This window comes from Neltuma alba, unplaced genomic scaffold, assembly GCF_004799145.2.
Source record: "Neltuma alba isolate B1F8T4 unplaced genomic scaffold, ASM479914v2 tig00012116_pilon, whole genome shotgun sequence".
NCBI classification, from domain to species: Eukaryota; Viridiplantae; Streptophyta; class Magnoliopsida; order Fabales; family Fabaceae; genus Neltuma; species Neltuma alba.
Genome location: NW_021636668.1, coordinates 187,832 through 201,046, shown reverse-complemented (window position 1 = coordinate 201,046; position 13,215 = coordinate 187,832). Strand labels below are relative to the sequence as shown.

At 35.7% G+C, this 13,215-nt stretch overlaps 2 protein-coding genes across 3 annotated transcripts; one reads left to right on the top strand and one right to left on the bottom strand.

The window, feature by feature from the left end:
- The first annotated feature begins 2,301 nt into the window (after positions 1 to 2,301).
- On the top strand, positions 2,302 to 5,821 carry LOC114722792 (O-fucosyltransferase 8). Of its 2 annotated transcripts, none has more exons than XM_028908887.1 (10): positions 2,302 to 2,504; positions 2,734 to 2,820; positions 2,948 to 3,047; positions 3,192 to 3,262; positions 3,738 to 3,826; positions 4,041 to 4,161; positions 4,240 to 4,383; positions 4,506 to 4,834; positions 4,957 to 5,197; positions 5,289 to 5,821. In XM_028908887.1, exons 1-10 carry the CDS (start codon positions 2,436 to 2,438, stop codon positions 5,610 to 5,612), a joined length of 1,575 nt encoding a protein of 524 aa, XP_028764720.1. In that variant the 5' UTR covers positions 2,302 to 2,435; the 3' UTR covers positions 5,613 to 5,821. The 2 variants fall into 2 exon arrangements, with proteins under 2 accessions (XP_028764720.1, XP_028764721.1); XM_028908888.1 differs by having other exon boundaries at positions 3,192 to 3,275; positions 3,754 to 3,826.
- A 75-nt stretch (positions 5,822 to 5,896) lies between these two features.
- Positions 5,897 to 9,554, bottom strand: LOC114722791 (nucleobase-ascorbate transporter 2-like). Its single transcript, XM_028908886.1, is given in 14 exon segments — positions 5,897 to 6,339; positions 6,452 to 6,612; positions 6,708 to 6,785; positions 6,868 to 6,959; positions 7,037 to 7,182; positions 7,277 to 7,373; positions 7,569 to 7,753; positions 7,973 to 8,032; positions 8,151 to 8,226; positions 8,313 to 8,413; positions 8,645 to 8,727; positions 8,730 to 8,820; positions 9,011 to 9,108; positions 9,209 to 9,554. Coding segments are annotated over 14 exon segments (1,572 nt in total). The 5' UTR covers positions 9,300 to 9,554; the 3' UTR covers positions 5,897 to 6,126.
- Positions 9,555 to 13,215: the final 3,661 nt, after the last annotated feature.

The following is a 13,215-nucleotide window of genomic DNA, read 5'->3' as shown; positions in this document are numbered from 1 at the left end:
AATTCAATTCCCTGACCATAACAATAAAATACTGAATTACAAGTGAGTTTTTTTTTTTTCCGCTTTTGTCTATGTGGGGAGAATGGTCTTTTAACATTGTCAAAAGGGCAGTCCCAATGTCCTGTTTTTCTTACCTCATTTACCCTTGGAAGCCCACCATTCCCGCCTCCAAATGGGAATGAAAAATAGTGGTGCTTTTGAGAACGTTGGATTCCCGTAAATGCCTTTCACCACTCTCTCTCTTAAAAGTTGTAATTATATCTTGGATAAATAATACTAACTTCTGTACTAAATATAAATATAAGAATAAGTTAAAAAGTTTTTTTTATCCTAAATGTAAAATTTTGATTTATTTTATTTTTAAATTTATAATTTTTTCTCTAAAGCATTTTTGTTGATTGTATTTTAGAGAAGTTAATCTACATTTATTACAAATAATTAATTTAATTATTTTTTAATATCTATAAATCAATTATCTAGTTTTTATATTAAAAATCGGAGAAAAGAGAGTACTATTTTCATGTAACATCCCACGTAAACCCTAAACATAGCTTGCCAATACCCCCCAAATTTCAACTTCTATGTTAGCATTAGTTAAAATTCGATTCAAAGGAAATTTAGGTTTTGGTGCTGGATTGGAGTTGGATTGATGTTTGCTTTTATTATCTAGAATTTAAATCCTAAAAATCATATAAAGTTCGTTCAATTAAAACCCTAACATATATGTACGCATTAATATGTGTTTGGTTTTATATTAAAACATGTAACTAACTACTTCCATATACAAACTATGGTTCTAGTGATTTTCCTCACATTAAGCCAAACATTCTTACTTTGGTTTTACATATTAAGGAAGTTGACTAAAAACAATACCAAACACAGAGAACTAATGAATACCTAATGCCTACAAAAGTAATATTCCTTTGATTCTTAATATAAAATTATTTTTTTATTAGATTAAGAAAGTTAGTAAATTAGTTAACTATAATAAATATGACATATTTTTTCAAAATACCTTAATCATATTTATTATATCCTCTTCCTCTCATACTTGATTATGGTTGAGAGAGTTTCAATATGGATGATTTGGAAAAAAATTGATAAATATAAAAAATAGGTCTTATATTTAAGACCAAAATCAACTTTACAATTAGATCTTATATTAAAGATCGGATGAATAGATGGATAAGCGTTATTTTGCATATTCAAAAATCAAATCATTAATTGATAATTTGCAATACAAATTAGGCAAATCCTTTATAATTCACAGAATCTTAAAAAAGTTGCATTGTTCATGACATCATTTACCTTATCATAATTTTTTCTTCTCAGACTTACTGTAGATATTAAATCACACTACATATGTTTTTCTGCATGCATTGAAAAATGGGGATGATGAAATTTGATTGAAATTAATAATAAAAAAAATACTAGAGTATAATGTTTATTCTACGCCATTTTAATATTTTGTCCAATTCTACACATGAATCATTCGATGTGAAAAGATTATTAGTTATATCTGTTACGGAGGCCCAGGCGTCGTCCCAGTGCGCCATCCTTTTCACCAGAAAAATAGTATTATTGTCTATTTATCCAACCACCATTATTCTTCCAGAAAATAATATACTGACAAGGCTAACGGTTTTTCCTGGCAACAGTTGAATAAAAACCCGCCAAATCGAAAACCAATGCTAAAGAAATACCAATTCAAAGCCTTTGAAGAAAGCGATTATAATTCAGAAAATACCAACTCGTCCCAGCGTAAGCCTTTGCTTCGAATGTGAAAACCCAGGAAATGGTGCCCCAGTGTCTGTTCTGTTTGGTGGGACGTTGTTGTTCTAAATGTCAGCCTTCTTCTATAAGGCTACTTCAATTTGCATGGTTGAGTTTTCAGCTTTCGCTTCGGTTTCACTCATTCCCAGCACCTACTCCTTCGCTTCAACTCGAATTCATACGAGCAAGCTCTGCTCTGGCCTCATTTTTCTGGCCACCAAACTTGAAGAATTCCTTTCCTTATGGATTGGTGGGTTGGCTTTAGAACAAGTGAGAGACGAAGAGAACCCAGAAGTAGACTTATTTCTGTAGGATGAAGCAAGAATGAGTCTTTAAACTGAATATTGTTGATGTGGATAATGGTGTAATGGGTAAACAAGGGTCTCCGAGAAGTCCTCGTCCAGAGTTCCAGAAAGGCGAATTAGTATCAGGAATGAAGGATTACCACACTAGATGCTCAGAAATTGGAGAAGGACTGCAGGAGGTGATTGCCGTTGGAATTCAAAGACGTTGTTGCTTCATGGGTTGAGAAGTGATTCTTCAAAGTACGGTTCATGTAGGGGCATTTACGTTGGGAAAAAACATTTGTGGCTCCAAAAGCACTTAAGGACCATTCTTGTCATGTTTGGATTCATGAGTTGCCTTGTCCTTCTGATTCTCTTATGGTCTCCTTCTTTGATTTTGCAAATCTTCAACACAATATGGCCAATAACAACTCAAGTGGCTTTCAGGTACAACCTTCTCTGGTTATCTATCTGCGTTAGTGTTTATTCTGCTAATCATGTTTATCACAGAACGAACGCAGTGACATAACTGAGACTGTTTAAGATTGCACTCTCCATCCTGTTTGTGTCAGAAATAGTTCATCTTGTTTGCGTCAGAAATAGTAATTACACCTAATTTAACCTTGTCATAACATATGACATCTGCCGCTTTTTTTTTTTTTTTTGCTATGATCAGGATCGAGTTTCATACACTGACAAGCGACCATCACCGATACAGATGTATGATAGGCTTCTAAACTTGGCTTCTAGTGCCCTTGCAGAGGTTTGTATCAAAATCTTCTACCTTATGCCTGTCGGTTCTTGGATGGAGTTATAATTCTCTTTTTTTTCCCTAGTTCGTTTCCACCTGGCTCTAGCTAGTCTAATTACTGAAACTTCCAATACTTTAGAGGGAGATCAAGCAGGAATCATCAAATTTGTGGGTGGAACCGTATCGGCAGGCATCTTCGTGGAAACCTTGTGCAGACAGAAAAGTTCTGAGCAATCAAGGTAACATCAAACGGGTTTCTTCAGATATTTACAATATTTAGTCGTCGATGTTCTGCTATATGCAGAGATATTACGTTTGAGCAGTGACTTGTTATCAATTTACCTTCATTATATTATCAATAACGAGTTGATATTCTGAAACAGGGAAATCTGTGAAAACTAATGGCTATATATTAGTCAGTGCAAATGGAGGTCTTAATCAACAACGAGTTGCTGTAAGTATTGAAAGTTAGTATGCATTAGCTTTTATATTCAGAAATAAACTCCGCATATTACTAAAGATTACATATACAGATAAACCTTCCGTTTTTTATCACGCTCAACATTAATCGAGCTCCCCATTTGACGAGAAATTTAATTGCCTTGTCTCTCTTACAGCCAGAAACTAAACTAGCTTAACAAATTGTAGCATTGTCATCATAATTTCAAGACCAAAATCCATTAACTTTGCAGGGTCCATTTCAAAAGTCTACTTTGCTGGATACGGTATTTCTTTACTGTGGGCTCCTATACAATGAAGTCCGGATCCTAAACATTAGATGGGATCTCTGAATGCTATAATCATATATGTTTCTCGATATGCTTGCGGATTTTCATTGTAAAGATGATGTGTGCTTTTACCGCTTTCATTGAGGCATATTTTCAGTATCCTCAGCAATGGAATTGACTAGGCTGCCGAAGTAATTTCAGATTTGCAATGCTGTAGCTGTGGCATATCTCCTCAACGCAACCCTAGTTATTCCAAAGTTTCTTTACAGCAATGTATGGAATGATCCTAGGTATGATATCGTTTTTTAGCATTAGAATAAAAATGAAAAATCTGAAACGGCATTCTCTGTAACTTTTTTGTTTTCCTATTAATCCTTCCTTTGAGTAACTAAGTAGTTGATCGGAGAGTTATTTTTTCCCCAGCTAGCGAAGCAGTGCCGTTTTTCAAATGAGAAATTAATATTTTCCAGTCGTTGATTCACATGTTTGATGCACAATATGCAGCCAGTTTGGTGACATATATCAGGAGGATTATTTCGTGGATATGATGAAGGATGAAATTAATGTTGTGAAGGAAATCCCACCTCATTTAAGATCGTTGGATATAGAAGCAATAGGCAGCCAGGTTCAGCATCTTGTATATTATTGAATGCCAGGACAAATTACACTTGTTTTATAACAAAGTATATACTTTGCATTTTAGATTACAGATTCAGATCTTGTGAAGGAAGCAACAGTCAGTGACTACATCAAAATTGTGCTTCCTATTCTTCGGAGAAATGGAGTTGTTCACTTCCTTGGATATGGAAATCGACTAGGTTTTGATCCCTTTCCTTCTGGCATTCAGGTCATAAAGTTTCCCTTTCAATGAAGTTTTTCAAACTTTCACTTGTTTGTTAGAAGCCTGACTTTCAATCATATATCAATATCTCAAGGAATATCTTCTGCTTGTGACTTTAAAAATTGCAGAGGCTAAGGTGCAAATGCAACTTCCATGCTCTGAAGTTTGTGCCCAAAATTCAAGAAGTTGGTTCATTGTTGGTCAGAAGGATTAGAAAATATAGTAGTGCAAGAAGCAAGTTAGATAAACATTTACTAGGGAAGTTCATCCAGAACAATGGAGATCATGATGCTGCTAGAGGCTCAACCAAATACCTTGCCTTGCACTTAAGATTCGAAGTTGACATGGTAGCCTACTCCTTATGTGAATTTGGAGGTGGTGAAGATGAAAGAAGGGAACTTAGATCCTACAGAGAAGCACATTTCCCTCTTCTTCTTGAGCGACTGAAGAAAACAACGTTTGTTTCAAACTCATTTTCTTCTTCTTTTTTTTTTGGTGACACATTTTAAGTTATTCATTACATTACATTTTGATCAATCTAGAAGCATGTATGTTCTAACTTGTAATAGATCTTTGTAGCCCCATATCTCCAATGGATTTGAGGACGTTGGGAAGATGCCCGTTGACACCAGAAGAAGCAGCACTTGTCCTAGCCGGTCTCGGTTTCAAAAGTGGAACATACATATACTTGGCTGGTTCTCATATATATGGAGGAGACTCAAGGATGCATCCCTTCACTAAGCTCTTTCCCAACTTAGTCACAAAGGAAAATCTGCTATCCCCCAGTGAACTAGCACCTTTCAGGAATTTTTCTTCTCAGGTAAGGAGACATTCTTTGAGTATTGAGTATAATATCTGTTTTTGAGAGAAAAAATAAAGAAAAGAAGATTGATGTGAGTGAATATATGCAGCTGGCTGCACTGGACTTTATAGCTTGTGCAACTGCCGACGTATTTGCCATGACTGACTCTGGAAGCCAACTTTCATCAATGGTATCTGGATTTAGGACCTACTATGGTGGTGGTCATGCTCCTACCTTGAGGCCAAACAAGAAGAGGCTGGCAGCGATCTTGTCAGAGAATGAGACCATAGGATGGAGTGCCTTTGAAGACAAAATTAAGAAGATGATTCAAGAGGGTCAGAAAGCTGGCATGAGGAGATCTGGTCGGAGCATTTATCGACATCCAAGGTGCCCAGGGTGCATGTGTAAACACCAACAGCCCTATGCATTCTGAGGTTAAATTTCATTTGTCTGATATTTTCATCTGAACATTTTTGTCAGCCTCGCATTTTATAAACGGTTCTCTACATTAAAAAAAAAGAAGAAGAAGAAGAAGAAGAAGAAGAAGAAGATCTTTACCCAAAAGGAAATAGGAAATGATTTTGTTTCAGTGAAGGCATGCAATTGATTTTAGACCTATGAACAGTATTTTTGGGTCAGAAATTAAGATTGGTAATTGATCATTAGGTGGGTAACAGCCTTACGAGAGAATGAAGGAAAATGATAGAAAATTGAAGATATATGGAACAAATAAATTCTCTATTTATATATGAAGAAGAAAATACTTCAGTTCAGTTGAATACATGAAAAATTGAACAGAAAGCCGAGGATACCATTCCTCTGCAACCCAAAAACACACATATTCCTCCCATTCTTCTTCTTCACTTGTACAGATCATCATCACATTAAAAATCTTATCTGGAAATGATGCTTTTCCTTCAAAATCATTCTTCGCAGTAAAAACAAGTTCACGATGGAGGAAAGAACCGATTGAGGTTGAAAGGCAGGGTGTAGAACTCTTCATTTCTGCTATCTCCTTTAAATGTCCTAAACTTAGCCCACCATGGCATTCCCCTGTCTTTTGCACTATCCTTATAGTCAAGTGTGTTGTCCAAGAACACAGCAACAAGCAATGCAACGGTTGGAGATGAGAAGAAGATAGTATTGAGGAAATCGTTGAACTGCAAAAGACACGGCAAAAATAAAAAGTTAACTTGAGTATGCCCCCTTGCTAGATAGATGATACTAAAAAATAATTCGTTAAACTGCATGATGATAGAGCATTAAACTCACCCATCCAGCCTTGGAATGAGCAGGACCGTGAAGGGCCTTGGCTGAGAACTCTCTGAAGTACTCAGGAACTGACAAACCCAGGAAGAGGGCAACCCCAGTAATAAAGAGATTCCTCATTGAGTTCATGTTAGTAAATTGCAAAAATGATAGCCCCACAGAAGCTGAAAATAGCGCACAGAAAGACTATGTTAGTGAGGAGAAAGAAGCAAAGAGATGCTATGATAAAATTAAAGGTGGAAATGGTAATGGTGCTCACACACAAGACCAAACAAAACACAGTAAGCAGCAGCGAAAACAGGGAACGGTATTGAAGCAAACAATGCCCCAAATTTTCCTGCAGAAACGAGCAAATTAGGCCTGAGTTAAAATTGTTATTAAGTTACATAAGTCAAGGTACTTCCTATTTTAAAACTAACCGAGCATTGAGAAGAATATCATAAAACCAGCTGCAATTTGAATGACCCTGCGGCTTCCAACCCGAGTGCTTCCTAGAAGCCCCACATTTTCCCTGTCAAGGGCCTTGAGAAGATCAGTTTCGTATCCAATGAGAAGTGAAAGCCAAAGATTCATAGAAATAAAGCTTACACAGAGACCGTTGAACCGGTCAGTGTTCCAAAAAGCCCATTTAGCAAGATTCCAATTCCCTGCCAACCAATACCACGACTCAGAACATGAGCAGGAGGTGGTGTGGCACTTGCTAGACGCGATGCAGCTTTATATGCCCCAGTTGACTGTCAAGAAAAAGATTACGTTTCTCCATCACTGACCAACAAAGAATTTCGATATACAAATCAGATACATTGTGTAAATATGGCATGACAATACCTCAATCAATGAGACTAAAACAGCAGCCATCATCCCAAAAGCGTGCCCAGCATCAAATGTAGGAGCACCCCATTGAAGAGGGTATGGGATTTTTATCCTGGCCACAACAATATCAAAAGTGAGTGATTGCCTTGCTGAAAAATGGATTTAGTCTCTCTGAGAGTATAAACTTGTCTGAGCCGTTTATGTCAAAACAAAAATGTTACAATCTACTCATTAAGTGACTGCCAGAGAAATTTATTGAGCGAAGTCCCACCTTATGAGAGTATATTTAAAAGATGTTGTCACTAACCATGGAGCAGAAGAAATGAGGTTTGCTCTGTCGGTTCTACAGTGTATTTGAGTTAATTCCGGGCGGTGTTTGTATGCTCCACTAGCAGTTAGGAGGTGTGCATACGCCCATATCACTGTGGTTGATATGAGCAGAGCGAATCGCTCCAGTATTGGTTGCTGCTTTATCTGAAAACTTTTCAGATACTGCAGACAACAAATAGCATATCACAATCAGAAAAAGCCTGCATGTCCTACTTGTTTTCTTTACATCAAGGGACAATGTTTGTTTCAACTTAAGTATCAAGCCTCAAGATGATGAAATTTTAGATAGCCAGAGATCAAAGTTTCAGAAAATTAAAACTTATCTACCTTTCAATTTGACATGCAAAAAAGTTCAAGAAAAAGAGTGAACTTAATTTGTACCTGGGAGAAGGCTACAAACAAAATAAGCATGGGGATTCCAATTTCAACGCAATGTCCAACCTGAAAGAAGTTTCAAAAACAGTATGCTAAGTGGTACTAACATGAAGGAGATACTATTAAACTCCCACATCTGGAAGTTTGAGAATTGGAATTAGTGGCATGTGGATTGATGTTATACCAAAGGGAAACCTCTATCAAATAATCCAAAACCAACTAATGCGATTACTGGAACCATCCCGAGTGGGCTGAAAAATCTGCATGGAACATGAAAGATATTAAATATTTGGCTCGTAGAATGTGATATTTAAAGTTCTATTCTTTGACATTCAAAGAAGCACACCTTGAACAAATAGCCCACAATTGACTATACCCCAAAATAATTTGTATGCTTGATGCTACTATCACAGCACCTTGCACTGCTCTCATGGTGTTGAGAAATCTCTGCATAAGTATATAAACACATTAGTTTTAACTCCAGAGCTGACACTCGCACATTCTCTCTGGTTGACAAGCGAAGAAAACAACTTCATGATATGCAACACAGTTGTGAAGTTCTTTTCCAAGCTAAGATCGTACACAACAATTTGAATGTGACGAAGTGTTTCCGCAGACAAGGACCATAACCAATTAACGTTTACAAGCATGTTTAAATTGAAGGAATGTAGAAATTACCAAATGTGGGTCCTCGATCCTTTGCAGGGAAGAATCATGAATTATAGATATAATTGGAACCATGAATGCATAGGACCCCCCACCACTGTGGGTAACCGGGTTCCGAACAGAGTTTGCAGAAGTGTATTAACCCCTTCCACGAAAAGTAGAGTCTGTACCACCCTCACTTTATCATCCTGAGACATTAAATGGAAAACAAAACAAACCATAGGGACATTTATCTCGGAATCTTCAATGTTCTTAGTCGTGGGAGGACCCACCCCATAATGCTAAATGAAGGTTTTCTTATACCAGAATCATCAGTCGGGTTCATATCTGAACATGAAATGAAGGAGAACAAATCGAACTTGGGAACGGCTTACTTACATCACTTCCACCCATCAAAGGAACAAGGAATGAAGGAATCATCACTGCTGTTCCTAAGGCCAAAATGTAATGCTGAAAACCCAGAGCTATTGTCTCCCCTGTGAAGAGAGCAAACAGGAAATCATTCACAACGAGAGAAAAGAAAAGAAAAAGGTGAAGGTGAGAATGCAGCATAGAAAAGATTCAAACTTGGCATACCCCAAGATGGGTTTGAATCAATGCAGTACTCTAAGCCTTGAAGCTGGTCCATAGGTGGGTGGCTTATCTCTTCTGGCTTCACGGCCGCCATAATAATCTAACCTCAGCTCGCTGTCTTTTTAGTTTTCCCTTACCTTCAAATCCTACTGTTTATGACACATAAGAAACAAAAACAGCTCGAGAGAAGAAGAGGAAGAAGAAATATTCTTAGGAGCTTTGAGGTCTTTTTAAAGAAATAAGCTGATTCAATGGCAGTGAGAGGAAGAAGGCGGCCACAAAACCTGACAGTGAAAGGAAGAAAGAAGGGGCCAAGTGACGTTGAAAAAGCAAGAGAAAAGAAAGAAAAGGTAGGCAGAGAAAATAGAGAGAGAGAGGAGAGTTGAAATGAAAGATCTTTACTTGGAACCCACTACTGAGCAGTGAGAGATCTTCGCATTTGTTTGTAGCTTAGTTCATCTCAATCAGCCTCTCTCTTATGCTTTTGGATTCATGGAAAGGTTCCGTTAACTTTTCCATAATCCCAAAACTACCCCTTAAGGAACTTCCAAAAATCTGAACTGAATCTTACCGTTGCATTGCCTCCCTGACACTGATCCCATTGGTTTTCACCAGTAACTCCATCTCTGCTTTAAAAAAAAAAAAAAGTCATTTGAAAGTGCATATTTAGTACATATTATTAGTGCATTTTACCAAAAATGTAAGATTCGTGCACCTCAGATTCTTACCAAATGAGGGTACATAGATATGGAAAGAAAATGGTCGGAATCGTTGATAATTTCATAATGTATATTCATGCACAAAACAATTGAAAATTTGTAACGCGTTAAAACTCTTATTCTTGGGTCAACGACGCACAAGTACTTGAATGTATGTGTGTAGCGTCTAGCAAGCACCGCTACATTTTTCTTATCTTTTATCATTAGTTTTTCCTTTTGGCCGGATGCCTTTATCATTAGTTATAAACCGGTGCATGAAATAACTCGTAGTTAAAGAAAATTAGAAATTTAGAACGTCCTCACTCGACAATCTTTACATTTTGGTTTGGAAATAAAAATACAATTTGTATACATTTATTTTTTGAGAAAAAGAAAGTATCCCAGCATTCATCAATTAAGAACCAGTCATATATTGAGGAGTTGGTTTGGTAATGGTAGCTAAAGATATATGCTTTTCTTTCTTTCTTTCTTTATTTTCTTTTCTTCTCGCCTCCTAATATGCTTTTCGTTTTAAGTACTAATGGCTCGAAGCTAGATTTTTTTTTTCCTTTCTTGATCCTAGACTTTAGTATTTTACTCTTAAAATCGTCTCTAAAAACGTAGACTTCTTCAGGAAATTAATTTTTATTTCTCTCAGAAAAAAGAATAAAAATGTAGCCTCGTTAAAACATTGCGCAATTTCAGCTGGGAATAAATGAGGTAATGCATCCGGAAAATGTATAAATGTGATCATGAATTTTTTTTTTTCCCCCCAAATCTTCGTTACTCGCTGGATGCCTTTGTCAATATTTTATAATTAGATCCATCTCAAGTTAAAGAACACACAATGTAAAATTGAAAAGAACAAGTCATGTCGCTATATATAGAACTAGAGAAGCACCAAAGTCGTCAAATTTTTTAAACCACTCCACTAGAAGAATCTAATTTATATATATTTTTGGAAAAAATTTGGCATATTCTAAAATTTATTGTTTACTTTTATCTCTCTCTGTTTTTTTTTTAAATTAATGTACTCTACGTTAGGAGCAGTTTTTTTTTTCCTTTTCATCAACAAGCTCAAAAGTCAGGGAAAATTACTTTGCAGTGGCGTAGTATCACTTCATTTTTATATTCAGTCTTCTATTAATTTTTTTATCTAATACTACCTCGTCCCTTATTAGAACATGGAGTTAATATCATTTGGAAAGTTAGTTAATGTATTAGTTCGTAGTTTACTGGTCGTACTGAGTGGCTGAGTGTAGTTAAGAGTTAGGATCGGAAAATAAAGGGGGTGGGTAAGTTGTTGCTGGGCGGAGGGTGAAGGCACAGAACAGGAATCTCCAACGTCTCTCTATTAAGATGCCCAGACAAACCACTTTGATATCTGAGCCTCTCTTATTATTATTATTATTATTATTATTATTATTATTATTATTTACACCAGTAATAGTGCGGAGTATTGGCCTGACACGTCTAATGACTGATTGTATTATTATTAATACTATTATTGTTGTTATTAGTATTATGTTGAGACTTGAGATAATTAATTTAGACTTCTCCCAGTAATGATAATTTAGGCATCCAGTCCATTGATTTGATTCCAATAATAATCTTTTTCCAAGTCAATCAATCCAACATTATATCGCACTAAAAAAACCAACGCCTAATTGGGTGGAGATTTTATAGACTTTTTTTTTTTTTAAAACAATTCGCATAATCGTTGTATTCTCTATAAAAATCTTCAACTCGTAATCTCATACTTACAAAAATACTTAAGAAAACGCTCCATATTATTGATCCGACACTTTATCCATTTGAATATTATGTTCTGGATTATTTTCTGGATTTGAGTATGTTTATTGGTGATTTTAACAGCATAAACACGCTTTGTGGTATCATCACTTTTGAGAGAAGACCTCTTTATTATTATTATTACTCCCTCCGTTTCTTATTATAAGAGACGAATAACCGAATTACGTTGATAAAAAAATAGTTAAAATTAATTAAGAACAATCAATATGTAAAAAGTATAATTTTTTTTCAAAAATGCCCTCATTAATAAGAACAGAGAACAATGGTAAATTATTAAAAGAAAGAAAAGTGGGAAGGAGAGAGAGTGTAAGTTGGAGACAATAAATATGAGTAAAATAGAAAATCAATACAAAAAAGTAGAGACAACTTTTAAGTGTCTCTTATATATAGGAACATGATATAAGTATCAAATGTCTCTTATAATAAGGAATGGAGGGAGTATTGTTCTTCACTGCATAAACTTATTGCTGAGTCTGAATAGATCACAATTATTCATCCATCCTCTCACTTTATAACTTAACCTTCAAAAGATATTGCCTTATCAACCCGTAATAATCCCAGAACCCCTCGAACTCGTCAAACTTCTCTCTGCCAAGAAGATTAAAGAACTGAACCCGGTAAAAGTTGTTTGCCTCAAAAGTCTCTCTGCCATCAAAGTCGAACACAGCAAGTCAAAAACCACAAAAATAACATCGAAAAGAACCTTTTATCAACAAAACTCCGATGACCAGAATATTCATCAATGGCACTCGCGGATAATTTATGTTTGAGATACTACCTCTGATCCTAATTATAAGAACCAGTTGACTAATTTGAAGAGATTAAGGAAGTAAGTTAAGTTAGTTATTTATCCTAAATAGATATTGTCTTTCCTAAAATATCCTTACTAATTAAATGTATTGACTAAAACTATAATTATTAGAAGGACTATTTTGAAAAAAATTAAGTCAATATGAGAAATAAAATGGATTTGAGTCTTATATTTAGAACCAAAATAAAAATCAAACAAGGTCTTATATTAAGGACCGGAGGTAGTATACTAATCATGATGAGAAGCAAATCTGTGTTCACATGACGTTTGCTTTTTCTTTTTTAGAAAAAAAATATTCATATCAGTGAAGAGATCAGAACAAAACTTGATCAAAGCACATTAAACAAGAGACATGTATATTATCCCTTAGCCAGCAAGTATAAGATGCCATGCCATGCCGCATGATGAAAAACAGAAAAGTGGCCTCAATAAGAAAGAAGAGTATGTATTAGTCAGCCTTGTTTTTTCAGACTTAAAAGATACAAAAAGATGCTCCTAAGTTATCTCCAAAGGCACAATGCCCACGTATGTCCGATTAGGACCCCAATAATTTTATTACTAATGGCAAGCCATTAGAATAATCATGGTTCGTAGTGCTCGATAACTAAGGTTATTGCAAAGAAAGGGTCCCATCTTTACTTTTGTCTGGGCCTCGAACTAAAGCAATAAAGCTAGAAGGGAATTATGAC

Excerpts from the sequence above, each read along its gene's own strand:
- LOC114722792 (XM_028908887.1), top strand. The coding sequence starts at position 2,436 with ATGGTCTCCTTCTTTGATTTTGCAAATCTTCAACACAATATGGCCAAT. Across the intron at positions 4,162-4,239 it reads TAGAAGCAATAGGCAGCCAG|ATTACAGATTCAGATCTTGT; the intron begins GTTCAGCATCTT and ends TTTGCATTTTAG. Across the intron at positions 5,198-5,288 it reads TCAGGAATTTTTCTTCTCAG|CTGGCTGCACTGGACTTTAT; the intron begins GTAAGGAGACAT and ends GAATATATGCAG.